Below are 27,481 nucleotides of genomic sequence, written 5' to 3'. Positions count from 1 at the left end.
TTCTTCTCTGGTTTAATTGTTGTTTTCACGCTGTGACGTCACGTTAGAGCAGCCGCAGCGTTGAAAAAGCTCAGTCCTTCATCCTGAGCTCTCATCATCGTCATGATGTTCAGCCCCTCCTCTCCAGGTTTGTGGCTGAAGGTGACGTGAGTCACTCGGATCACCTTCCAGGTAGCCTCGTCACCTGCTTCTCATTCTGCTGCTTCGTCACGGTGACGTCAGCACGCAGGACGTGAGGGGGCTTTAAAGGAGGAGGGGGGGCCGGGATTCCTGAGGATTACCCGTCATGCCCCGCGGGTAAAGATGGCGACAGCTGAGCAGGGCAGCGGATCAACTTTCTTGGAGCGGCTCTGAGCGGATTTCCTTCCGCGGACGGAGCGTCTTAGCCGGCCTCAACCCGACCCACTGCCCTGAGCTCCAGCGCGGACCTCGGCGCTGCTGTCCGGCCTCGGATCGGTCCGGAGCCCCCTCCCTTGGCTCTCCTGCTCCTCCGGAGGAGCGGAGCTCGGACAAAGTTTCCTCTCCTCCCCGGGACCGAGCGGCGCGGACGGGGCCTCAGGTAAGTTCGCGCCGGGCGGGGTGGGGGTGTCCCTGGTGCGGGTCTTCATGACGAGCCGCGCGGCTCGCGGAGCGCGGAACTGGGCCATGGTGGGCCAGTTCGCGTCGGTTTGACGGCCTGCCCGCGGGGGGGTGTGGGGGGGGGGGGTGTCGTGTTTGTGCCTGTCAGACAGAGCCGAGGGCGTACAGCCGCGGCCCCAGCAGCCAATCACAGGACGAGCAGGACGACCCTAGAACGGGGGGCCCAGGCCCTCAGCGAGGCCCCCGGCAGTTTCAATTGCGACTTTATTGATGCTCAGCAAGAAATGTCAAAATAAAAGCCTGTCAATGTTCGATCAAAAGTTTCATTAGAGCGTTATGACGACATGACAACGATAAAAAGAATGAATCCTGATTTTAAAAGTTCAGCAGAGACTTCTGAGCCGGCGATGGCGGTAAACCCAAAACGTCTCCGCTGTTCAAACACGTCACTGATTTCACTGATCTGAGCTCAGTTACTAGACAAAGCAAACCGGCTTCAGTGAGTTAGCATGTAACAGCCAGAGGTGGGAGTTACCGCACGACACGACGTTATCGCGATACTTCGCTCACCACTCGACGTTATTGTGTCGAATTGAATCAGGTTATCAAAATTCATCTTTGTTTATTTGTTTGATCCACAACGATCGTGTTTGTCCCGCATCAGGTTTTTTCTCTAAAAGACTGACGGTGGCGTCCGATGTGATTGAACGGGCTCCAGTTATTTCATCGGTGCTGAGTTCTGAAGAAATGAATGGTCTCCAGTTTTTATGGAAGTTTAATTTGAATGCAGAGACAGAATATCAACAAAATCACGTCACGGTTTTTCGTTTGAGCCAATTTAAAATAAGTTTAGTGTTTTTTCACAGTGGTCATGCTATTTAATAAATTATTGATATGTGGTGGTCCTGTGAGAATGGCGAGGGCCAGCAGCTCTGACCATGCCCCAGCTGAGATACATACATGTCCTTCATTCACACTTCCCAGCAGTCCCCACAAACATACAGTAAATACTAATAAACAAAGAGTAAAAACACGAGCGACTCCAACATTAACTCGTGAACAGTTGGCTAACAGACGCGTGTCCGTCACACATGGTGATGGAAACTAGGGCTGGGTATCGTCACTGATTTCTAGAATCGATTCAATTCCGATTCACAAGGTCCCAAATCGATTCGATCCACGATTCGATTTAATTCGATTCGATTTAAATCTGGGAAATTTTGACAGTCAGAAGTATAATTCAGATCAGAACATTTACATATTTTTGTATCTATAAAAAGGAAGCTGACACTCGCAAGACTTTATCCAAGGTGTGAGCATCACAGCGAGGCCTTTGTGTCAAAGTAGCTGAAGATAAAACACAGAAAAACATGAAGGTGATTTTCCTGGCCTGGATTTTATAAAAATATTCTGCAGTACATCAAAAATGAAAGAAAACCATTAATTAATGAACATTACCTCTGACGTTACAGCGGTTTTATTAGAGACACGGCTAAGCATTTTGCATTTTGAATAATATTAAAAAGTTTAAATTTGTTCAGTATTGAACAGCAGAAATGAGGTTTTCTTTTCGGAAGAATGTAAAAGGGGAAAAAAACAGCGGCCGACAGCCTGTAAACAACAGTAGACTTGTGCGTAACAAGCAAGCGAATAATGAAGAAAGGGAAACTGTTCGAGGGAGAGAGAGGGGGGAGGGAGAGAGAGAGCTGCGCATCGCAATGGAAGCAAAACAGTAAAAGTGAATTCATGACGATGTTTATGTGAAGCGTTTGGATCTTCTTTTGCTGCTGGTTCGGTCAATATTGTTTGGAGAGAGATCAAACTAACAGCTTTAGAATCAGCGCATAAAGGGCGTGAACACAAAGCGCCGACCCGGATCAGCGAGCTGTCGGCTTTCAGCCCCGACTGTGAGAAAGGCGACATCTCACTGATTCTGATCCGCTGTGTGTTTAAGTCTATGTGCAGAATCCCTGTACCTGCTCTCATTTACTGTTTGGTGGTTCTTGAAATTTTGTGAGATGCAGAGATTCTGGCATTTCGGACAAAATAAATTTATATTAAAAAATCGATTCAGGATTTTAATGAATCGATTTTACGTTATCCAAGCCAGAATCGATTTTAATCGATGAATCGATTATAAAAACCCACCCCTAATGGAAACGTATGCCCTTTCTCAATTCTCAAGTACGCGAGTCCGTGCTCGCGTTCTCGGCGAGTCAATTGTACAATTGGAACACCAGCGTACTCGATGATGTCACAGGTCCAGAGTTTTTACTGCCGTCGCCTCTTAATTTAACTGTGATTAATATGTTATGAAGCTTAACTTTGATCTCAGCCAAACTGATTTACTCAGGAACAAATAAAACACTGAAATGATGATGATGATCTAAGAGACTTATACATCATGTTTAACCTCAGTAGTGAAAGACTGCGGGTGCTTTGAAAATGATGTGCTGGGAGTCCGCTGTTCTCGCCGGGTCTAGTGACTCTTGACCTCCCAGTCAGCTATCGAGCTGGTCACAGACGTCTCTGAAAACATCGGAGCACTTTTGCGAATATGTGATGTCTTGATAAATCGAGCAGATATTTGAAGTTTACACAGCTACATCCTCACCTGAAAATATTTTGAAAGTTTTTTTTGTGACCCAGAAAGAGTAATGCTTTAAAGGTTTTAGCCGCGCTCCTCCGCCATTGCCGCGTTTGAGTTTTGGACGAAATGCATTCTGGGATATTTAGCTGTACCAAGTCCACACGAGCCACCACCGATGCATGCTCGATAAAACGGGCGGAGCGAGAACACGTCCGGGAATTTTTCTCAGCTTGATGCTTTGAATTTGAACAGTACTTGGTCTCCGACTGACGACGGATCACGAGTCCACGAGAACGCAAGTACGCACCAATACGCATATTGAGACAGGCCCATAATCTAACCAACGTTACATTTATTGCATTAATATGTGAGATGTTTAAATTTTAAATACTGAGGGGACAGTAACCATGGAAACTCTCAGCAGAGGCAAAAACAACACATGCAGTGGAAGAAGAGAAGTTCTGTGTAATAATGAGAAATGACAGGAAACGTATCGATTACATGAAGAGAGGGAGGTGCACAACATCGGAGGGTCAGGAGCTGAACGCCAGCCTGTGTCACACATCAGACGCCTGATGATGCTGAAACTGCAGCACCTTTAGACAGACATCCAGTGTTCAGCTTCGCTGTCTTTCCATTTCAGGTCGCCACAAACACACAGACAGTGCGAATAAGTATATAGAAGAGAGATTCTACTGGCTCCACTACATTTGTCTGACTGACTGTGTCGGGGTAAAATAAATTCATAACCTGTGATCAGCTGCATGTTTCTGATAGAGTCATGTCGTGTCACTGTTTTAAGGTGGAGCTTTAAATGGGCTCGTTTTTCATCCCCAAACAGAAAGTAAACACAAACACTTCCAGCTGTGTTTCTTGGTTACAATCAGGCATTAAAGCTGATTTTTATACACATTTACATATATATGATTGGTGCTCCTTATTTGTATAGTTACTCTTTTATCAGGAGTACCATCACCGTAAACTACTCTGATATACTTTTTATTGTTGCTCAGCACTCGTCAGACAGCCTTCAGCCGGCTTGTCCGTTTCTAACCCGAGGGAATCTGGTTTCTTCTGTGAAGCCATCAGTAGCATCATTCCTAATAGATGTATCAGTTTCTCATGTATTCCATTATCCGAGCGTATGACCGGCATATAAAGTAACGACTGTAACACTGCATCAATTCCCAGCATCCTGTTTTTGAACACGTTTCCAGCAAAGAAGTAATGGACGCCGAAATATATGTGTCAACTTCCTGATCTGCCCCCGACCACAACAATGCAAACATGTGACATCAAATATGATGTGACGCCGTACATCGGCCTGCCTCTTGATATATAAAGCATATAAACACGTGCAGCAGCAACAACTTGGCACAAACACATCACGACCGTGTCCTGACCTTTATTTTCACTCTGGTGCTCAGTAACTCTGCTCTTTGTACTTTTGACTTGAAGGACATCTCCTTCAAGTAATACACAGTAATACACAGTAATACACAGTACAGCTGTCTGTGACTTAGGGCTGCCACGATTACGTCGACTATCAAAATCGTCGACGAATGGTTTAATAGTTGACGCGTCGTTTGAAGCTTTGTAAGATCCTGAAAGACGCAGGAATAAGTAGCAGGATTTAAGAGTGTAATAACGGACTGAAACAGAAGATGGCAGCACTGCATGTACAAGGATGCCAGCTGCCGTTAAACCCCGAAGAAGAAGAAGCTGTGTCCGGTATCGTAGCTGTGTCCAAATTCAGGAACCGCATCCTCCTCTGGCCGCATTTGTAGGCCGATTACGTTACAGCGACACGACGAAGACTGTCCACATTCGAAGACTCCGACAAATGCGCCAGATTTGAAGGATGGGTCGGGTGTATACTTGGTGGCCCAACCTATCCCAGAATTCATAGCCCAGCTTAGTTTCCAACAATGGCGGCAGCTAGTTAGTTTTAACTTTACTCTTATTATTCTTTCTGGGTCACAAAATAAACGTTTAACATATTTTCAGGGAGAATGTAGCTGTGTAAACCTCAAATATCTGCTCAGTTTATCAGGACACCACATATTTTCAAAAGCGCTCCGACGTTTTCGGAGACGTCTGTTACCCACTAGCTCGATAGCTAGCCGGGGTCAAGGGTCACTAGAGCCGTGAGAACACCGGACTCCCCGCAAATCGTTTTCAAACCCACCGCCGTCTTTCGCTACTCAGGTTAAATATATATGAGTCACTTAGATAACTTAAAATGTTATTGTTTGGCTTTTTTCAGTGTTTTATTTGTTCCTGAGTAAATCGGTTTGGCTGAGATTAAAGTTATAGTTTTTACACAGCTGAATAAACGTCAAGCAGACAGCTGATTATCAGAAGTGTGAGATGCTCCAGAATTTACTCCGGTGTCCTGTTATATTTTAGATAGCAAGGAGTTTATTAAACTTCACCGAAACAATCTGCAAATTTCATTAAAATTTAATAAACTATCATCTTGTCTTTATTGTTAGTTAGCACAGACCTTAAACACTTAAAGCTGAAAGCTAATGATAGTTATATAAGAGCAGATGCTGCTGGTGCAATAAGCTGTACGTTTTACGTCCAATGGATGATGATCTGATTAGTCGACTAATCGCAAAAATAATCGGTGACTAGTCGACTATCAAAATAATCGGTGACTAGTCACTAGTCTGAGCAGCAGCAGCAGTGAGTCAGTCTCCACAGGCACCCGTGTTAAAATAAACATGTTTAGTCTCTGTGGATAATTTCCTTCTTCATAACACAGGTATGGGGAGGATGTTTCTGTAACTCACCTGTTTTCATTATTATCACCTGTTTGAGGGGCGTGGCCTCTGACTGACAGGTGGATGATGACACAGGTGGATGTAGCTGCTACCTGTCTGCTAGCTTCACCTCTGCACCGTGTTTGTGCTGTTGGTAACTTTTGGAGCGTTTCTAATGACATCACCCGACCAATAACACGGCTGCTGGGAGGTCACTGTACTAACAGACCGTCCATAAAGGCGGAGCTCCTGTTTGGGTGCACACTGAAATTCTGGGATTTTGATTGGTTGCTGCTGCACCATCTTGTCCAAATATGGTCATTCCTAGAAACGAAAAGCAACGTGGAGGCAGAAAAAATGCCGAAATTAAAATGGCTGAAATTCAGCGAGGCTGTGTCCGTCTTAGACGTACAGTCTGTGGTGGCGTGTTGATCGTTGCTATGGTGAAGGAAGGTGTCGACACAGCGCCATCGAGTTGCTGCAGGCTCAGAAAAACATTCTTTGTCGGCTGGAATGAAAACAGGAAGTAGAACAATGATGGTTTCCTGCTCCTACACAGTTACTGCGAGCTGATTGGCTTACAGTTCAGTGTGTGCTCACCTGAGGCTACGGGGTGGTTCTCAGCGAGTTTTAAACGTGCCTCAGACACCTGAAGGCACCGCTGTGGGGACCTCTGGGGGAGTCTGGCTCGCAGTAATCTGATTACAGCATGAGACACAGGAAGTGAAGCTGTCCACCCCCCCTTTTGAGCCCCCTGCTGTGAGGTCTCATACACTGAGGTTACGGCTCTGGCGTGTGTTCTTGCAGGTAGTGAGGGACACTCTCCGTCATTTGTGTTGTTGTTGGAGTGACCAGAGGAGGAGGCGGAGCTCACAGTTGACTGAGACACCATCTGTCCTCGCTGTCTCATGAGGAGAATTGGACATGCTCTGCCGCTCGCAGGACACATGAGCCACAGAGCTCACCTGCTCAGGTGTGTGTGTGTGTGTGTGTGTGTGTGTGTGTGTGTGTGTGTGTGTGTGTGTGCGCGCGCGGTTTCATGTTGAGGTGAGTCACATTCAAACCAGTCAGCTGGTATCAGCTGTCAGGTGGAAAGGTGACTGCTGCTCGGCTCTGATAGGACGCCTCGGGTATCATCGTTAGCTGTGAGATGGCCGAGCGCTCGGGTTTCAGATGATTTCATTCGGTGTGATAAATCAAACGCACCCTCTGCTTCTTGGTGCCGAGGTCAGGGGCAGGATCCCTGCATAGGAAGTTTCGGTGACCTTTGACCCCTTATAGGGTCTCGGGGTTCCCTCCATTTGTTTGAAGCTAATCTCGCAGCACCGTCACAGGCCGCCATGCACTCGTTGCTGTTAGCTGTGATGCGACCTCTGCCACGCCCATGTTGGTTTAGGTTCAGGGCTAACTCTGGGGCAGCATCACTACTTATCTGATGCATTGCCATGACAGCTGATGCAGCAGACCCAACCTGTGTTAGATCAGAGTCAGTCAGCAGAAGTCTGTGCCTGTTGGCCAATCAGATGTCTAGAAATGGCGTCGGTGCTCCTGTTGGTGAGTCACGTTGACTCTGATTGGAGGCGCATCGGTAATTAAACGAGCAGAACTCGAGTTAACTTGAGTGCAGCTGTGAGCGCGCTTGTCTGCTGGATGCCACAGGAAGTGCAGTCACATGATCACAGAACCTGCGCCAGTCGGCACCAGCTCAGCTTCATGTGAGGTCAAAGGTCACGGAGTTTTACTGCGTCGACCTTCAGAGTATCAGCAGTATTACTGCTAGTATCAGTAATCCTAGTACTGCTCTTTAGTCGCACTAACCCTCTGAGCAGCTTTGTTATTTACTGGCACAGCAGTCACATGACCTCCGCCCTCACAGATCCATCCTACCCATAATCCTCTCTGAGTGGAGATAAACCTCTGTGGCATGTATATTGACACACACACACTCCCGCAGCAGGTGGTCATCCTGACACCGACCCTTGCCTCCGATTGGACGGTATTGATCACATATGTGTGATGGGTGCAGGAACCTTGTGGTGCATTGTGGGAGATGCGGTTTGCACCATCCAGTCTTTGTGATCTCGCAGACACGGCGCTGCGGCTGCTGGATTCCCAGCATGCCATCTGCTGCAGTTTGACCTTCAGCCGTAGATGAGTGAGCTGTGATGTCAGAGGCAGGTGGTCAGCTGCACTTCCTCCCAATCAGACAGCCGTGACGTGGGCCTGCAGAGCCTGCGAACTGACCCGGGATCAGCTCAGCTCACTGTGTGTTTGGGCGAGTGTGTCTCTCAGGTGTTGAACTCCTCACTGTGATTGGTCAATGAGCAGCTCAACCTGCTAAATCAGTTCATGTTTATGTGAACACGTGTACACAGAGCAGGGCGATATGACCAAAAATATTTATCACCATATACATTTGAAAATTTGTGATAACGATATAACTGAGGATATAATCGACACGAGACAAAATACTTTACAACTCCTCAACTTTATTAGTGCAAAAAACCCCATCAATGCATTTCCACTGAAACAAGCAGCTGTTTTTTATCTGCATTAAAGTTATATAAACATGTAACAGTGCAAATGCAAACTCCTCGCTGACAGTTTAACCAAAAGGCATTTCCAGTGGAAACTGGCCGACACATCCTCAGCATAACCATATATAATATCCACAAAACTTAAAGAGGTTATACACACAATACGGTAACATTATGGTGAAGCACAGTACGTATCACTCTGCGAGGCTCCGCCTACGATAGCCATAATGCTCCGACAATCCATCAAGCGGTGCGGCTTCGTAGCTTTTTATTTGTTTCTCCTCTGCAAACGTTTTATTTTATTTTCAGCCAAGTTTTTCTCACTTTGGTCTTTACTGGTGTGCACGTGTGTGTGCGTGTTCTTCGTCCTGCGCCTTGTTGGCCTCAGTCTGCTTCCTGTGTTGTGCGCTCGGCCCTCCTCTCGTGTCCTCTGTGTGGCGGCGGCGCTGACTCGTGTTTCCGTTCCTCCATCTTGTGTTTTAGGTACTTTCAGGCAGCGTGAGGGTTGCACGCCGGCAGGAGGAGGATCTGTGTGTGCGGACATACAAGGTGAGGATGTGTTTGCGGTCTCTGCTCTTTCCTGGTGAGGGGTTCAGATTCTGCTGCAGCCGTTGCATGACCAAAGCGGTCATGTCGATTGGCCAGGTGACATCTCCATGGTGACGCTGCAGGTAGCACTCACATTCAGCTCTTCGTTCGAGCTAACTGCAGCTTCATGTGGAAAGGGTGAAATCTGACCCGAACCCGCAGCCAGGATCAGCTACAGGAGGATTATTCTGAGCATCACTCGTGCTAAGCTGCTCTGGCCTGGATCAGTCTGACGAGCTCACACCATTGGCTCGCTGGGTCACGGCCGCACTTCCTGTCTAACAGCTGCTCTCTGTTTCAGGCTGGATCGTCCTGTGGATGACCTCCTCTCGGGACTCGCTCATCCTTCAGGTACAGACACCGGCGACCCGATGATGATGTCACACACACGTAGCACATGTACATTCACCTGTAATAGCCAGCAGAAGGAAGGGGAGAGACTAATCGCCCAGAGCGTGTAACCGAAAGACTTTCCGCAAGCCGCAGTAAGCTCCTCCTCCTCTTCAGCTGTCGGTCGTGTCATCACGCAGGTGAGCCGTTTGAGGGGCGTTTGTCCTTCTAACATGCTGCAGGTCTGTCTCGCCATCGCCGCTCTCAACTCCGCAGCTTGTCATCAGATCTGCACTGTTTTTGAGGTCATTTAATAGAGGAAAGGGCCCCACCCCAGCCCCTAATTACGTCTCCCAGCAAACTGACACATCCTTGGAAAGTTGGAATTAAAATTAATTGCAGCCAGTTTGTGATTAATTACAGCGGAGGGAAGGACCGCTCCCTGACCACGTAAAAGGTAGCACGCCTGGGGTGGACGACGAATGGTGGGTGTCTGCGTGGTGTTGGGGGACAATTAAATTCATACTTCCACCTTTAGATTTGAGATATTGTAGCTTATGTCGGAGAAGGCTCTCCTTTACCAAGGAAACCGAGACGGGAAGCAAAGAGACAGCGGCGCTGTCGTCTTAATAAAATGTCCTCGTCTTCCTCCTCACCTCAAGCCTGTGCTGACGTCATGGCGCTAACACACAAATGCATAAACGTGCTCATTTATTCCCCAAATTGTTCTAAGTGCTTATTATAATTACTTATTAGCAGAATAGACATGAGATCCTGCCGTCAGATTCACGCGTCCTAAAAATCCCACGTTCCCTGTCAAAGACAGTCTGGTTACATCGTTTATTATTATTTAAGAGTCCAGCAGCGTCGCAGACACTTCAGTCAGCAGCTACCAGAGGCTAACGGCTGCCCTACTCCCAGAAAGGTTCAGTGTATCGTCAGCAGCTGTTGTCGGTCAGCAGTGAGCTCCTCGGACTCCTGTCAGAGTTTTACAGGCGTGTCCAGAGGAAGCAAAGGCAGACGCTTCCCACACGGCATTGACAGCTGAGGTAAACGGTGACCTGACAGCCTTCAAAGATGGGAAAATCTCCCTCACTCACTGTTCAGCTGCCTGCTCTCTGCTGACCTCTAGTGGTGACATTTTACACGCAGCTGTCAGATCGATCCAAACCAGCAGCAGCAGGTTCAACACCGATCTGTGACCGTCTCAGAGGCTGAGTTGGTTGGCTGAACTTTGCCCTCTTTTCAGTGTCTTCCTCTTGCCGTGTCTCGTACAGTCTCCATCCCCATCATATGACATCACGTGGCCTGACTTTACTACCCCTCCATGCGTTGCTGTTGATTAACCTTCTGTCTTCATGTAAATGAAAGTGGGCAGGACTCGGGTTTCCTGTTGGCGTCCTCACATGCGGCGTGTTCTCCCGCTGAAATCAGTTCATTCATTTTCCAGTAGCTCCCAGTTCAGGCGCTGTGGTCCGTTTCTCACAGGCGTACGCAGCTGATTTTAAACGCCGCTGCCTTCGACTTCACTCACAGAGCAGAGTTCATTTCAGCAACATCAGAGACGTCCGGAGGGATTTGTCTTTCGTGAAATGATCCAATATGAACTTTTAAAGATTGCTGATTTATAAAACATTAACAAAGCTTCAGGCGTGTGCATGTGAGCGTGCACATAGGCGTGTGTTCGTGAGGTGGAACAGAGGGCGTTTCCATCGTGTGGAGAAGCTTTAAAGGACGTTCAGTGTGACATCAGAGGTCCTCACAGAGGGGGGGGGGGGGGTGTGTGTGTGTGAGAGAGTGAGAGAGTGAGAGAGAAACAGGAAGTTGCACAGTGATCAATGGCCTGCCATTGGCTCCCCAAGGGCAGGACGCGGTCATGTGATGTGCATTAATTGGAGCAGAGAGTGGCGGGTGCGTGTCTGAACACTACATTCACACGTTACAAATCAGAGCTTTGACCTTTGACCTCCACATGCCAGTTGAACGTCCAGTGAGCTCACAGTCAGTCAGAGCAGAGCGCTGTGGCAGCTGTAATCATGTGACATCATCATCAGCTGTTAGCACATTAGCAGTGTTAGCTCCACTCTGTCACATGCTAACATTAGCGTTAGATCAATGCAGCTGCACTTCCTGTTCTGGAAACAAACGCAATCAATGAGAGGCCTGAGGGACGGACACGCATGCACACACACTTTACTGTAGTGGCGAGGGTGTATTTGATGCTGATGACGGGCGACCGAGCATCGATCTGCACACACAGAGAGAGGGTGAGGGGGCGACGGTTGCAACAGTCTAGTTGCGGTCGAGGCGTTGTGGTGGGTGGTTGTCGGGCGTCCGAGTCGTTTTGTGCCTCCTCTAACTCGTCTTCTCCTGGCAGGACTGACAGACCGACACGAAGTTACACAGGAAGGAAGCACGGCCTAGGATGGCGAGTGCGGCGCCGGCCAGGAAGCCGTACCGTAAGGCTCCACCGCAGCACCGCGAGTCACGCCACGCCCTGCCCACTGCTCCACCGCCACCTGCACCGCAGCCCGACATCAATCAGGTAATCAAACACACTTTAAAGACACCTCCACACCCCCCGCAGCACCTTGTCCGTCAGCGGCTGTCTGGCGATGGGATGAGGCCTGGCGTCCCAACCCTGCCGCCGCCACTCTCAGACAGCGAGCTGGAGGTTTCCAGCCTTTCCAGCCTGGAGCTTTGCACCCCGCCGCCGCTCTTCAGAGGACATATCCACCAACCCAGCTCAGCGAAAACCGCGGTGGCGGGCATGACTGCATCCGGTCACGATGCCATGATTCCTCACCGAAAGCCGCGACCTCAGCGCGGCACGAGTCCTCGCAATGTCAAGACCTCCATTAACACAGGAAACCAGGCTTTCCTGGGACATGGAAGCCCCGCCCCAGCCCCGAAACACGCAGTGAGCTGCAACCCTCGAGGAAGACATCACCACCTCAATTACTGCATGAACGCCGCTGGCCGGACGCGGACCGCCAGCGCTCCTCGGAGCATCCTGAAGCAGCCGACTTCACTGGGTGTGGAGACCTATGACATTATCAGGAAGTCAAAGTCGGTGGGGATGCTAGATGACGGCAGAGGGCGGAGCAGCGCCAGCCGGTGCCCTCCAACCCGTTCTCTGGATCAGGTAGAGCAGCAGGGGCTGACCTGGCGGCGGTCCTCGTCCCCGCCCTCCCCTGTCAGGACTGACTGGAACTGGAGGATGCAGGCGCTGCAGGAGAAGGTCCGCTTCTCTAACTTCTTGGATGAGATCACCTGTCGGGTCCTTAGCCCCGCCCGCCTAACACTGCTCGGCAGGTCGGCTTCTAAAGAGTATATAAGCCCCGCCTCCCAGCGCCGCCACCCCGCCTACAGAAACCAGCAGGTGGAGGGGTCTTCTGCAGACCGGACTCGACGCTGGGACGACTGGGTGGCAGCGCTGCAGCGGCCCGGAGGCACGCAGGAGGAGGGGGCGGTGCGGGAGACCGCGAAGCAGCAGCAAGGGTACAGAGAGTGGGCGGGGACTAAACGGCAGGTGAAAAGAGGAGTTAAGGTGGACAAACCTCCTCTCTCTAATCTGTCACTGCTGTCACACATCAAGGTAGGTCCACTCCACCTTTACCCCGCCCCCAACCATTTCCTGTTGTTCTTTTCCTGCTGCGGGTGAAAGGTCACCAGTCCAGGGTAGCGGACTGGTCTTAGCGGTTCACACTGAGCTCATTAGTTATTGATCATCAAGATGACATCACACAGGGGCCACATACAATACATAGGACACCAAACTCCCAGTGACGCACTCTGACCTCTGACCTCGCTTTGACCTCTGGTTGTGCACCCCTTGATTTTTGTAACTTGTGATTGGCTCTTCAGCGGTTACGCTGCGATGTTGTCTCCGTGCTGACACCATACTGCAGCAGCTTGTTGCGCTTTAATGGCGGGTATACAGGGAGTGCAGAATTATTAGGCAAGTTGTATTTTTGAGGAATAATGTTATTATTGAACAACAACCATGTTCTCAATGAACCCAAAAAACTCATTAATATCAAAGCTGAATGTTTTTGGAAGTAGTTTTAGTTTGTTTGTAGTTTGAGCTATTTTAGGGGGATATCTGTGTGTGCAGGTGACTATTACTGTGCATAATTATTAGGCAACTTAACAAAAAACAAATATATACCCATTTCAATGATTTATTTTTACCAGTGACACCAATATAACATCTCCACATTCACAAATATACATTTCTGACATTCAAAAACAAAACAAAAACAAATCAGCGACCAATATAGCCACCTTTCTTTGCAAGGACACTCAAAAGCCTGCCATCCATGGATTCTGTCAGTGTTTTGATCTGTTCACCATCAACATTGCGTGCAGCAGCAACCACAGCCTCCCAGACACTGTTCAGAGAGGTGTACTGTTTTCCCTCCTTGTAAATCTCACATTTGATGATGGACCACAGGTTCTCAATGGGGTTCAGATCAGGTGAACAAGGAGGCCATGTCATTAGTTTTTCTTCTTTTATACCCTTTCTTGCAGCCACGCTGTGGAGTACTTGGACGCGTGTGATGGAGCATTGTCCTGCATGAAAATCATGTTTTTCTTGAAGGATGCAGACTTCTTCCTGTACCACTGCTTGAAGAAGGTGTCTTCCAGAAACTGGCAGTAGGACTGGGAGTTGAGCTTGACTCCATCCTCAACCCGAAAAGGCCCCACAAGCTCATCTTTGATGATACCAGCCCAAACCAGTACTCCACCTCCACCTTGCTGGCGTCTGAGTCGGACTGGAGCTCTCTGCCCTTTACCAATCCAGCCACGGGCCCATCCATCTGGCCCATCAAGACTCACTCTCATTTCATCAGTCCATAAAACCTTAGAAAAACCAGTCTTGAGATATTTCTTGGCCCAGTCTTGACGTTTCAGCTTGTGTGTCTTGTTCAGTGGTGGTCGTCTTTCAGCCTTTCTTACCTTGGCCATGTCTCTGAGTATTGCACACATTGTGCTTTTGGGCACTCCAGTGATGTTGCAGCTCTGAAATATGGCCAAACTGGTGGCAAGTGGCATCTTGGCAGCTGCACGCTTGACTTTTCTCAGTTCATGGGCAGTTATTTTGCGCCTTGGTTTTTCCACACGCTTCTTGCGACCCTGTTGACTATTTTGAATGAAACGCTTGATTGTTCGATGATCACGCTTCAGAAGCTTTGCAATTTTGAGACTGCTGCATCCCTCTGCAAGATATCTCACTATTTTTGACTTTTCTGAGCCTGTCAAGTCCTTCTTTTGACCCATTTTGCCAAAGGAAAGGACGTTGCCTAATAATTATGCACACCTGATATAGGGTGTTGATGTCATTAGACCACACCCCTTCTCATTACAGAGATGCACATCACCTAATATGCTTAATTGGTAGTAGGCTTTCGAGCCTATACAGCTTGGAGTAGGACAACATGCATGAAGAGGATGATGTGGACAAAATACTCATTTGCCTAATAATTCTGCACTCCCTGTATACAGCTGCGTGCGTGTGGTGACGGCGTGTCGGTAAGCCGAGCTACGGCTGCAAAGGGTATGGTGGCCGCTTCAGTCCGTCCAATCATGTGACAGTGAGACGGAGAGCAGAGCGCAGGGCGGAGTCCAGAGTGACGCGCATACACACAGTTTAAAGTGCAGTTTGTTGTGTGTCTGATGATGTCGTGTTGTGTTTCAGGAGGCGTTGTCGGACTCGGACAGGATCAGGTGAGTCCGTTTGAACGTAACTTCCTGTCTGTCACGCCTTCTCATTAGCTTAGCCGTTAAAACAGGAAGCTGGGCAGCATTTGTCATCAAGCAGCTTCAAACTAAAGGACGTGTGGGCTGTTTGTCCCGTTAGTGTCGGTTATTAACAGGAAGCAGCTTTTAGTTCAGCCAGGGTCATGTGGTCTCTGAACAGGAAGCTCTGTCTTCATCACTTCCTGTCTCCTCCCAGAATCCTTCAGCAGCAGAATGAGGACCTGCGGCGCCGCCTCTCTCTCACCACCCACAAGATGGAGGCCATGGAGGCGGAGTTTGACAGCAACCGCCACTACATGGAGGCGGAGCTTAGCCGGACTCGAGACGACCTGGACAAGATGAGAGACAAGTTCCGCAGGTGGGTGGAGTCAGTTCATCAGGAATGAGAGTGTCAGTCGCACCGCTCACTCTCTTCCATGAAGTACACTTGCAGTACTTGTACTTTGATGTTTGCAGTACTTGTACTTTGATGAATGGTCCCGTGCAGCTGTACGCTCACGGTTGAGTTTTCTTTAACCAACAAACGCGATCCTCGCAGCGCCGATAAAATCAGCTGACCCTTTCCGTACGCGCGTGTGCTTTGCTCTGATCGAAGGTTAATCAGCTGACCGGCCTGCGCCCGAGTCTGCACGCGCTCTGTCACGCTGCTGTGTGTACTGTGTTTCTCGCAGATCAGAAAGTACTTGTTCACGTACCTGTCAGCGACGCCCGCCGTCACAGCCACACGTGGAGTCCGGTCGTCTCTTACGCGACCCATCCACGTGGCGTTTTCTCGTCTCTACAGGCGGGGAAACGCTGATCACAGCGCCGAGTCTCTATCTGCTCCGGCTCAACACTCTGGCCTCCAATGAGCCTCGCCTCCAGCGCTCTGCTTCCGTGTCTGACGCGGCAGCGATTGAAGGGTCGAACGCACTGCTGCAGTCTACGGTCGGGCGAGCATTACTCATACTGGCGCTCTCTCTCTCTCTCCCACCTGCAGACTCCAGAACAGTTACACAGCGTCTCAGAGAGCCAATCAGGATCTGGAGGAGAAACTTCACGCTCTGGTAAACCTCTGCCTCTCACTCACCTGACCTTTGACCTTGAGATACTCGGGAGCACCATAGCAACAGGGTTGATCGAGCTCATCCAATAACTGATCAATACCTGAATAAAAACACTGAGGCAGCGTATTGATCACCTGTGGGAGAGCCACGGTTACAGTTTGGACATGTTTGTTCAAACAAAATGTTCCGTGTTTTTACAAATCCACTGAGCATGTGCAGTGACCTTGGGTTACTGGGCAGTGCAGGGGTGTGTTATGTTACTGAGTGTGTGCATTTATGGTGATGTCATCAGCAGGAACGGCGTGTTCAAAAACTGTCACAGTGACTATTCACGCAGCACAGACAACGCTAGCTGGCATTGGTGTTGAAATTGAGTCAACTAATCACTAACAGTGCCAAATGAGTGTCAAGCAGCATGACTCCGCCCACTGACTCCAAATGAAAGAAACAATGAGCTGCTGTGGCTCCACGGGCGTTTCAGAGAGGACATTAGAGTGAAGCTGCTGTTCGGTCTTTAAGTGATGACTTATGAACCCTGGGTCTAAACTGCTCTGTTTATTAAGGCTGTTGTGCTTTTAACATGTTTTAATGTTTTGTATCTTGTTCTGTTTAATCTGAACAAGCCACTAAAAACAGTCAGTGATCACTGTCGGCCTCTGTTTTTATTGCAGCTGCTTAGTTTTAAACCCTTAGGATGTAACTACAGCCCAGCCCATGCAGCAGTATATTAATGACTAACCTCGTATTGTGGATGGATTATCTCAGTTGTTCTCCTGGCTGAAGTTTGGTCCGTTTACAGCATCCTGCCATGCGATTGCATTTGTCTCTAACCATCGGGAACCTTCACGTTAACTTTTATAGAGTGGAAAGAAGTTAGCTTCATCCTCCAGCTTCACTGTTTGTTATGCTAACATAGCTGTGTAGCTAGCGATCACATAGGACATCATTATATACCAGCTAGCCCAACTTCAGTAACCCTACAAACGTCACTGCTGTTTAGTTTTCTGTCTTCATTTATGCTGGAAGTGATAACAGAGCTTACGTTTGGATTTGTTTCAGAAATCTCTCAGTCAGAACATGCTATGTCCTGTTTAGGTAGAAGCTAGGGAGCTAACTTCCTGCTAACTTCTAACTCCGTTAAATGTCATAAATTCTGTTTTCATGGATGCCTGGATGATAAACTTAATTGTTACACCTGGTAAAGCAGCAACGCTGATCATTTTATTAAAGATGAAAGAATTTAGACAGTTTTTAACTCTCTGTGATGCCGCAGTGTTTGTTTGACTTTGGGACCTGAAGCGGAGTTTGGACCCGGAAACAGCTCATGACGTCAGACTTAAAGATTGGATATTGGGTGTCAGTTTATTCGTGCTAGCATGCTAGCATGTGAGCCAACTGTCCCCAGGTTCATGCAGTGCAGCGGACTCACAGCTAGCTGGCTAACTGTAGCTATGTTGCTAACATTATTGCTAACAGGCTATTTTCCAGTTTCGCTGAGCAGCTAACGTTAGCCTGTTTGTGTCTGTGGTCAGTTTTTATTTCACTCCTTAGGATATAATTTACAGGCACAAAGTGATGTAGCGTTTACTCTCCGCAATGGCAATTGTTAGCCAGCTAGCTGTAAGTGGTCTCTGACACGGGCAGCGTCATAAACCGCTGTATTTCTGGTGCTCAGGTGTGCACGCTGCCGAACACGCAATGACTCAGTTGGCTGCAGCTCACTGAGTGGGCACAGGGGGTGCCAGCGACCTCTGAAAGTTTGGGTGGGAGCTCAGCTGGGGTGGGTGGGGTTAGAGGTGGTGAACAGTTGACAAACTTCCTGTTTTTGTCTGACTGTCGTTCTTCATCTGTTTCTTTCTTTCTCCTTTTTCGCACGCTGCTCCCTGGTGGATTGACTCATCTTCATCACCTCCACCTTCATCACCTCCATCCTCATCGCCTCCATCAGGCTGCTGTCAGTCAGACATGGGTTCATGCAGTTGCGTTTCATGTTCTTCTTCCTCCTCCCTCTCTGTCCCCCCTCCTCCTCCTCCTGTTTGAGCACCAAGTCCTCTCGTTCAGCTGTTAAACTGATTTTTCTGGGAGAAACCTGAGCAGCTTTGAGAGGCGTGAGCTCAGCCTCCATCAGCCTCCACCTGTTCCTCCTTTAGTGTTACTGTAAGTTCTCTGTGACCGAGCTGGACTGAAGATCCGGCTGATTTCCGCCTTAAAGACTCGGCTCGCTGCGTTTTGAACTTTTTGGGCTTGGTGTTCAAACTCCGCCCGTCTCCGCCAATGGCGGTTGTGCATCCAGTTTTTTGTTTTTTGTTTTTTTTTTAGCTTTTAGGTTTTCTGAGCTCGCCTGACGGATCAGGACGAACTGAAGGTTCGTCTTCAGGAAGAGACGATTAAAAACGTGTCCGATATTACCGAACATTCACGATAGTGAGGAAAATCATTCCCATCAAAAATACTTTTCTCCCGGAATATTTTCTCAAGTTTGTTTTTCCTCTTTTGGAGAAATATCAAATCTTAATTTTAAATCCCAACTTTTCTGTTTGTTGGATAAAAATGTCGTTTGTATTTTTAGAATCAGACTTTGTTAAAATGTTGATTTAAGACTAAATATTTGTGTTTCTTGCAGCTTTTTAAAAAACATATTTTGATATAAAATGTTTCTGGAAATCAGAACTTTTGACATAAAAAAAAATGTAAAAAAAAGCGATTTTTTTTTTTTTTTTTTTTCCCTTCCCAGAGCTGCTGTGAACAGCACACTTGTTGGTCAGTAACAAATGGTGCTCATTTCCACCTGCAGTGGGCGGAGCTTGTCCATTACATTCTCCGTGGTGCTGCACGCGTGCAGAATGCGTTCCTCTAGCTGCGGACGAAGGTCCTGATCTGACGATGAGCAGAAAACTGATGCTCACGTTTAAGACGTGCTTGCAGAGTAAAAGCTGAACATCGAGCTTGTTTTCCAGCTTCAGCGCTTTGATCGGGATCTTATCGATCTTATTGATCTCCTAGCACACGCCACTGCTTCCCATAATGCATCTGTAAGAGCTGCTGGCTTAATGCAGCATTCAAATGATCTGGGAAAACTAGCTTAACTTCACAGCGCTGGCTGAAGGAGGACTAGTTTGAAAAGCTGACAGGAGAAGCTGAGCTGCACGGAAAACTACAAACATGTTGCCCACACGGAAAAATGTGCGATTCAGTTTTTTCCCACATGATCTGAATGTAGGTTTCCACTGAAGGCCCACCTGCTGTTGCCTCAGGCTCCTGATTGGCTGCTTTACTGTGACTGATAGCTGGTACGCTAATGCTTTGTCTTTACCCCGCCCACAGCTGCGGAAGGTGGAGAGGGACAAGAACACGATGGACCAGGAGATCGTGCAGCTCACCAACAAACTGCTGGAGGCTAAAAACACAATCGACCATCTGGAGGAGCTCAACGTGAGAACAAACAGTCACTTGTGTAAAAACGTTCAGCTTCCAGGTCAAAGTTCAAAGTGTCAGGTGTTTCACAGTGAGACGACAGGAAGTAAAAACTACTGTGTGATAACTTCCTGATTGTCAAGACTTGCTGTGACCCCATTGATGGTCTCTGTAAAACCATTGTTCTGCAGGATGGGCTTTTATTTTGTTTAATGGTGTCTGTTTCCTCTGAGCGTGCTCTGACTGATGCTGTCTTCTGTCTGCAGGAGCGCTACAGGCAGGACTGTAATTTGGCCGTTCAGCTGCTCAAGTGCAACAAGTCGCACTTCAGGAACCACAAATTTGCTGATGTGAGTAACTTTTATTATTACGAGTGGGAAATGCTCTGAATCTGCAGTCTCTCAAACGTCCAGCAGGGGGCGACTCTGAGAAAATGAACCTCCTGCTCAGCTGACCTCTGACCCTAGTGAACTGTTTCCTGATTGTTTTGAGGTCTGAGTGAAACAAACGTGAAGTTAATTTGGGAGGATTTTAGTCCCTGTGGCGTCACAGCACTGCAGGAAGCAGCTGAGGGCGGGCCTACCTGTAGTTATCAGGGCAGTGTAGCTCAGCAGTGTCTCTGGGTTCAAAGGTCACATCTGCCTCTCACTCTGCTCCAACTGTGGTAGTTTCTTGCTCCAGCTGACAGGCAGAGTGTCAGTACTGAACGTCAGAGCTGACGTCACTGGAAGGTCCTCGCCGCTGCAGATGGCGAGGAGTTTTCCACTGGTCAGCAGGAAGCGGGCGAATGAATCTCCAGTATTACGCTTTAATGGAGGAAACTGGCACACGCGCTAATGCCATTAAAGCGTGAGAGTGGGATCGATCTGCTGCCTGCATCAGACCCATTAGTTTAGAGACACACACGGATATTTCCAGGAGTGTGTGTGTGTGTGTGTGTGTTTGTGTGTTTGTGAGGACTACTGACTTTGAAATGGGTCACCATGACAACCACTGCACATGACTTCAGCTCTGCGCTGGATTTCTGGAACAGGAAGTGACATATTTGGGTGAGAGGCGTGGTTATCTGGCCGTAGGTATCAAAGAGCTCCAGTTCAGGTGAAGCCTAGCAGACCATTAGCAGCAAGAGGCCACGCCCCTAATAATGGAAACCTTAAACCTCAATACAGTTTAGACAAGTGAGTTAAAAGCATCCTCCCCATGGACAGGTGTTACATTTGTCTCTGACTTTTCTTTGATATATATATAAAACTGTGTCATCTGCATCTCGTGATAGAGGTGTTACCGTAGAGACCAAACAGTTTGTGTGTTCGGCCGTAAACACGTTCATTTCTGCTGTGATGTTGTAACTCGGGGGACTGACTCACTGCTGCCTCTGCTGATTGTTAGAGGTACTGCAGGTTCTGTAACTTCTTGTTTTAGACCTACAGTTTATTGGCTGATGAAGACTTTAGTTTGTGACCCTGTCTGTGGAGCTGAGTACCGAAAGAACGGGAATTAAACGTGTGTGTGTGTGTGTGTGTGTGTGCAGCTGCCCTCAGAGCTTCAGGACATGCTGAACAAACACATGAAGAGCAGTCTCCCAGAGCGAGGCCCCGCCCCCAGCTCTCAGGACCCAGACACGCTCAGTTTGACGCCCGCCGACGTCGTGCCGACCTCGGTCATCGCCCGTGTCCTAGAGAAACCCGAGCCGCTGGTCCTGAACTCTGCCCAGTCCAGCAGCTGCGGCCGGCCCGTCGCCGAAGACGTCTTCGTGCACGTGGACATGACGGGCCCCGGGGGGTCAGAGGGGCGAGGCCGGGAGAACGGTGCCGGTCAGGAGGCGTCGCAGCAGAACGGCTCGTGTCGCAGTCAAAGCAGCTTGGATGAAGAGGCAGGTGGAGCTCCATCTTTCGAGAAGCTGAACCCGTACCCGGCGCCACCTCCACCCCACCCCCTCTACCCCGGGCGCAAGGTCATCGAGTTCTCGTCGGACGACAAAGTGAAGATCCCGAAAAACTCGCCGCTGCCCAACTGCACATACGCCACGAGGCAGGCCATCTCGCTGAGCCTCGTGCAGAATGACGACGAGCGGTTGGCACCTGGCAGCCCCGCCCCCTCCTCCTCCTCTGGAGCCCAACAGCGCACGCCACCATCACAGAGAGATGCCCCCAGCGAGCCGCTGTCCAGCCAGTCCAGCCCATTCAGCAGCCCGCCTCAGGTAACTGAAGCCCCACCCACCATCACACTAGTTAAATCTCAGATGCGAGCTTACGATGATGATGATGATGATGATGATGATGATGTTGTTGTTTTTAACCCCTCCCACTCAGGCACCCAGTGTCCTCGCGAGCTCTGGCAGCTCTGAGGAAGACCTGATCGCCAACTGGCAGCGGATGTTCGTGGAGAAGATGGCGCCGTCCAGCGACGGCACGCTGCTGCACCGCACGTCCTTCAGTAGCCAGACGGCTCAGGAGCTGCAGAGGAGGAGGCAGGTGGCGGTGGGAGTGGGAGTGGCCTCCTCCTCAGACCGGCACAGGACGGCGTACTCTGACGGTGAGGAGGGCTCGTCGGCACGCAGCTGGACACCGAGCCGCGGCTCCAGCCTTGACACAGACACCGACACCGAGCAGCGGGTGGGGAGGCGGGGCTGTTACGGCGGCAGGGACTGTTCGGAGGAGGAGGGAGAGCAGCTGCTGATGAACCTGGATGATGACGGCGGGAGCGGGGACACTGCAGTCACCGTGGTGACCAGCCCCGGTGACGCCCGCAGGGAGCTGGAGGAGGAGGGCGAGAGCTCAGGGGAGGAGAGAGACATCCTGCCCCACGAACTGCCCGTCATCTCAACCCGTCTAATGGACTTGGACCCCGCCCTTGGCGCCATCGCGCTGCATCGGCCCCAGAAGAGCCCGAAGAGGATGGGAGTGCACCACCTGCACCGGAAAGACAGCCTGACCCGCGCCCAGGAGCAAGGCACACTGCTGGACTGATGCTTGCTCGCCCCGCACTGTGCTCCACTGACCTGATGCTGAGGTCAGAGGTCACACCCATCCAGGATATAGCCATACTCTACCGTATGCCGAGCTCGCCGCCCGACCCGGGTGTGTGCGTGAGACACGAATCACTGTCCACATACTTTTGGTCTGATGACGTGTCGAGAGTGGTGATGATGTAGCAGAGAGGAGACATGGCCAGAAGTATGTGGACACGTCAATCGTAACATTTGGCAAACCGTGTGCACGTGTGCGGGCGTCGTTCACTAACAATGCGTCCACACAAATCTGTGATTTCTGTTTTTGTACCCGAATCCGTACACGCAGTCAGAGAACGCTGCAGCGTCCACGTCACATATTCAGCTCTCCCATTAGCCTGACCGTCACTTGGTTTGTTTACGTTTGAACCGTGGTCGCTCCCGTGGAAACACTGTGGAAAGCTCCGCCTCTTCTGGCCTCCTTGGACACTATTATTCAAGTTTCCTTTTCTTCGCCTTAGACACGTAAGCGTGTGTCCTTGGATAGAGAAATGGGGGCGGGGCCATATGTGGATAGTATGCTAATTATATTGCAATTGCGCAGGGCTGGTTAACGGATTAACGGCCGGTACACATGTGAATCCAGCTGTAATATGGCGCCGTTTAAGAACGTTTCCACGCAAATATTGGTGAATGAGGCCAATAGAGTTCTGATCAGCTGATTATCAATCAATCATCAGATAATGTCCATCCGTATGTGGACAGCCTAAACCGAAGTTTGACGTTTCTGTGAATTTGGAAAAGAAACACTTTTGACTGGTTGGTTCTCCACGAAGGTGTCCGCATATTTATGTCCATATGGCGTCTTTGATTCTGAGTCTGCATATAGAGTTTATACAGTATGAGCAAAAGTATGTGGACAATTAAAGGTTCAGTTAAATTCTGAACAATCAACATTCAAAACCACGTCGTGTGTGTGTGTGTGTGTGTGTGTGTCAGAGCAGAAAAACAGATTTTAAAAGCAAAACTTTTATTTTGAAGAGACACACACAGACAGTGCCTCGCTCGCCCTCAGTCCCTCACTCTCTCACTCCATGGTTGTGAGTGTGACACCGGGCACACTAAGTCTTTTTACTAAGACTTATTTTGAAGTCTGTACTAATCATTGATTTCCTGTTGTTTAGTCAGCTGATGGATTTGTTGTGGAGCTGCAGACTGAGGTTTGACCTTTGACCCAGATTCACCTCTGCCCCCTCGAACACCCAGCCTGTGGGTTGGGGGCGGGGCTTCTTCTCAACTCACACCTGGAATGTACCAGTTTTGTTTTTTTGCTGTCATGTTTTTGTTTTTTTTGTTGTGAAATATTGAGTATTGATCTGTTATTAGTTTTATTGTTTGCCGTTTATAGATTTGTGATTTTTGATTTCCCCCCCCCCCTGGTCAGTTTGTGCTTTTGTCGTGCGTCTACAGAAGCCTGTCGGTGCCAGAAATGCTCAGTTTCATTTAAATGATGATTGAAAACAAAAACTCTACTGATATTCCTTTAAATAGCAAACTGATTCCTACAAAATAAAAGCCTCTATAGTGGGGGAAATTGGGGTTAAAACAGAAATCAAAGAATCTGTTTGACTTCCTGCAGTGCCCCCGGTGGCCTGGAGGAGTTTATATTTGTGGCACCTGTGAGCCTCCGTACCTGACCTCACTCTGTTCTTCTTCTGATTGAATGTCAGCTCGTTGCCTCCTCACAGCTCTGATTGTCACTCCCACCGAGGCCCGACGTTGGGTCATCGATTGGTCCCGCCTCTCTGACTAACGGAGGTGATCGATCATTGGACGGATTAATGGTGGAATGTTCAGGGGCTTTTTTCAGGTTTCCTGCAGAGAAAACTATTTACAGAAACGGGAGCTGCTCACAGTTTTCAGCCGCTTTCACGGGACGTGATGTCACAGCGGAGAGCGCTGCAGCCGCTGACAAGTTAAAGCTAGGCCGCTCGCTGATGTGGTGGGAAGGTCGAGTTGTGGTTGTGGCGTAGCGACAATCGACTGTTTGATGAGTTTCAGCGCTTTCTGAGATGTAAACTGCCCGTGTGCATGCTACGTGACATTTACACACCTGTGCGTATGTCTGAAACTTAACGGACTAAACGCTGTGCGAGCATTATGAACAATGCACACCGACAATTATCTGAAGTGACAGCAGGGAAGTTCACGCCTCCCTCCTCCTCTGGGGAAACGTCGAGGAGTTCATGTTGACGTTTATGGCATTTCTCAACAGCGATGCGCCACCTGGTGGCAGATGGCTGCATAATATTTAGGACACAATCAATTACCGCCATTGGTCAATTTAAATTTTACCAACTGGATTAACTCGTACGTCTGGTAACGACTAGTGACAGTAGCGACCACGCAGTGACCGCATGTGAGGTCAGATGTGCCCGCTGCTGTAACTCACAGTTCAAACAGGAAGTGAGGCATCTTGGTCCAACCGTGGCGTCGTGGGACTGAGGTTTTTTTTGGTTTTTTTTGTTTGTTTGTTTTTTAATCGTAACTTTGACGATGTGAATCAGCACGCGATGTCTCGCTGAAGGACGCCATCTCTGTTTGACCTCACAACATGCTACATCTGCCCCATTATACACCGTGATGATGTCACAGTGATGTAGTTTTCAGATTGTTAGTTGACAGATGGTGGGAAACAGACCAAAAGAGTACGCACTGATTCAGTTGAAATTAAACAGCAGAAAAAGTAAACGAATCCGCACCAAACGTCACGCCGGAGCATCGAACCCTGAGCGTGTCCAGGTGGACTGTGTGTGTGTTTGGGGGGGGTCGTATTGATAGAGACTTGAGGTGTTTGTGAGGACATTTCAGGCATTTTTCCAGTGGAAACACTGAGGTGAAGGTGGGCGGGGCTTCCTGCTCAGACTGCAGGTGAATAAAACATAGACAAGCGGAGCGAGCAGCTCAAAGCTGCGAGCTGATGAAACATTTAAACCTTTTTTTCCTTTTGCGAGTCCTTCATCCTGCAGACATGTCGTCCTCCTGCTGGAGTCGTCAGCTGCTGTTAAATTATTCACCTTTTTTCCGTCTCGCTAATATTTCAGTGTGTGTGTCTGTGTGTGTGTGTGTCTGTGTGTGTGTGTGTGTCTGTGTGTGTGTGTGTGTCTGCGTGTGTGTGTGTGTGTGTGTGTGTGTGTGTGTGTCTGCGTGTGTGTGTGTGTGTGTGTCTGCGTGTGTGTGTGTGTGTGTGTCTGCGTGTGTGTGTGAGAGAGAGAGAGAGTGTGAGACTGTGAGGAATGAGGTCACTGAGACTTTCCAAACAGACCAGGTTTCAGGGTCGGAGTCCTGGTACTGTTTACCTGGTACAAAACCAAAAGGTAGGTGTGTGTGTGTGTCAGTGTGAGAGAGAGAGAGAGAGAGAGAGAGTATAAATAGATGATACATGAGGACTCGTACATCTTTAATGATGTGACTTGTCGGAGCAATGACATCACTCTACTTGTTTTACCCTTCACATTAAAACACTTCACAGCGTCAGTGTGTTGTAGCCTTTAGTTAATGCTTTTATTCTGAAAAGTATTAACTAAAGAGGTAGGAAACGGTGATGAACGACTCTGGTGATCTAAGGTCAGACTGAAGTGGTGTTTTTCTTGTCTGCTTCCTGTTTAAAGTGACTCTGTGTCCCAGCATGCATCAGAGAAACATGCAAGTGTTCGCGTCAGTGGGTCCTTGATTTCCAGGCCCCGTGACAGCGGCGAGCAGCTCCTGTTGTCGTGTTCGTCTGATGTTTTTGGAAGCTCCGTTATCAGTGCTTGCTAACGTGTGGTGTTGCGCTGTTATGCGTCTCCTTTTACAGAGTAGATGATTTTTAAAAAATGGCGTTGATGAGTCAGATCCTGTTTGGAAGCCTCTGTATTAGTTGGCTCACCTGTGCAGGTGGAGCTGGGCGGCCTCACTGTTGGCGCTAAAAAGGTAAACACACGTTTCTACTGTATTTTCTTTTTTCGTTCTGTTTCGATGTGTCTGCACCATGCCGACACCATCATGGCTGCGGGCGGACGGACGGGCGGGGGGCTTATGTGAAGACGACATGGAGTCACCCGAGGACCGACAAACGGTAACTAGTGGGGGAGTGTCTGATTGTAATCCCGCCCCTTACGCTCTCCCCCCAACGGGTGCTGTCTGAGGTCACGACCTCTGACCCCAGGCGCGGTGTTTTCGGGGTCAGCTGGGTGGTTTCCTGTCCTTGCCGCGTCTCGCCTGGCGGACAGAAACGGACTGTTAATCTCTGACGATTTTATTTTCTCAGTTTGTAAACAATGTATATTTTAAAGCTAATAAAATATTTTAAACAAAGCTCCGCCTCCTCGCCTGTTATTGTTTTAAGGACCTTTAAGTCAGGTTGGAGTTTATTTCCTTCATGCAGTACAAACCAATCAGATCGTCTCGTGTCTGAGCTTCACTTCCTGGTTCAAACTTTATTAATACAGCAGCTCATGAACAGTGTGACTGACTGAAGCTGGCGCTCTGTGTTCGACCTTTTGTGTTCTCATCGTGGGGTCACATGACCTGTGAGACCTTCGCGTAGTTCCCTGAGGTACTGCGCAAGTAAATGGGCGATGCTTCTCTGTTACCCATGCCCAAGCAGGTTTTTATCTACTAGGGGCGACCGTGGCTCAGGGGGTTGGGAATCGCATCTGTAACCGGAAGGTCGCCGGTTCGGTCCCTGGACTCTCTGTCCTGGTCGTTGTGTCCTTGGGCAAGACACTTTACCCTACCGCCTACTGGTGTTGGCCAGAGGGGCCGATGGTGCGATATGGCAGCCTGGCTTCTGTCAGTCTGCCCCAGGGCAGCTGTGGCTACAACTGTAGCTGCCTCCACCAGTGTGTGAATGTGAGAGTGAATGAATAGTGGTA

The 27,481-nt window shown here is 49.0% G+C and overlaps 1 protein-coding gene across 3 annotated transcripts; it reads left to right on the top strand.

Annotated features, from left to right (window-relative positions):
- Positions 1-286: 286 nt before the first annotated feature.
- tjap1 (tight junction associated protein 1 (peripheral)) lies at positions 287-26,921 on the top strand. Of its 3 annotated transcripts, XM_085476826.1 has the most exons (12): positions 287-559; positions 8,958-9,023; positions 9,364-9,413; positions 11,770-11,937; positions 15,094-15,122; positions 15,352-15,513; positions 16,135-16,201; positions 18,150-18,179; positions 19,526-19,633; positions 19,882-19,965; positions 21,147-21,815; positions 21,928-26,921. In XM_085476826.1, the coding sequence occupies exons 4-12, from the start codon at positions 11,818-11,820 to the stop codon at positions 22,582-22,584; spliced, it is 1,926 nt and encodes a 641-aa protein (XP_085332952.1). In that variant the 5' UTR covers positions 287-559; positions 8,958-9,023; positions 9,364-9,413; positions 11,770-11,817; the 3' UTR covers positions 22,585-26,921. The 3 variants fall into 3 exon arrangements, with proteins under 3 accessions (XP_085332952.1, XP_085332953.1, XP_085332954.1); XM_085476827.1 differs by lacking the exon at positions 18,150-18,179; XM_085476828.1 differs by lacking the exons at positions 287-559; positions 8,958-9,023; positions 9,364-9,413; positions 11,770-11,937 and adding an exon at positions 11,953-12,990.
- The last annotated feature ends 560 nt before the right edge of the window (positions 26,922-27,481 follow it).

The sequence above is a fragment of the Copadichromis virginalis genome, linkage group LG13 (genome assembly GCF_057382275.1).
Source record: "Copadichromis virginalis isolate Kocher_CV1m ecotype Utaka linkage group LG13, C_Virginalis_male_GT1.1, whole genome shotgun sequence".
Lineage (NCBI taxonomy): Eukaryota > Metazoa > Chordata > Actinopteri > Cichliformes > Cichlidae > Copadichromis > Copadichromis virginalis.
Note: the sequence above shows the minus strand (reverse complement) of the source record. Positions and strands in the feature narration are given on the sequence as shown.

Excerpts from the sequence above, each read along its gene's own strand:
- tjap1 (XM_085476828.1), top strand. The coding sequence starts at position 12,013 with ATGAGGCCTGGCGTCCCAACCCTGCCGCCGCCACTCTCAGACAGCGAG. Across the intron at positions 15,123-15,351 it reads TCGGACTCGGACAGGATCAG|AATCCTTCAGCAGCAGAATG; the intron begins GTGAGTCCGTTT and ends GTCTCCTCCCAG. Across the intron at positions 18,180-19,525 it reads GTCAGACATGGGTTCATGCA|CTGCGGAAGGTGGAGAGGGA; the intron begins GTTGCGTTTCAT and ends CCCCGCCCACAG.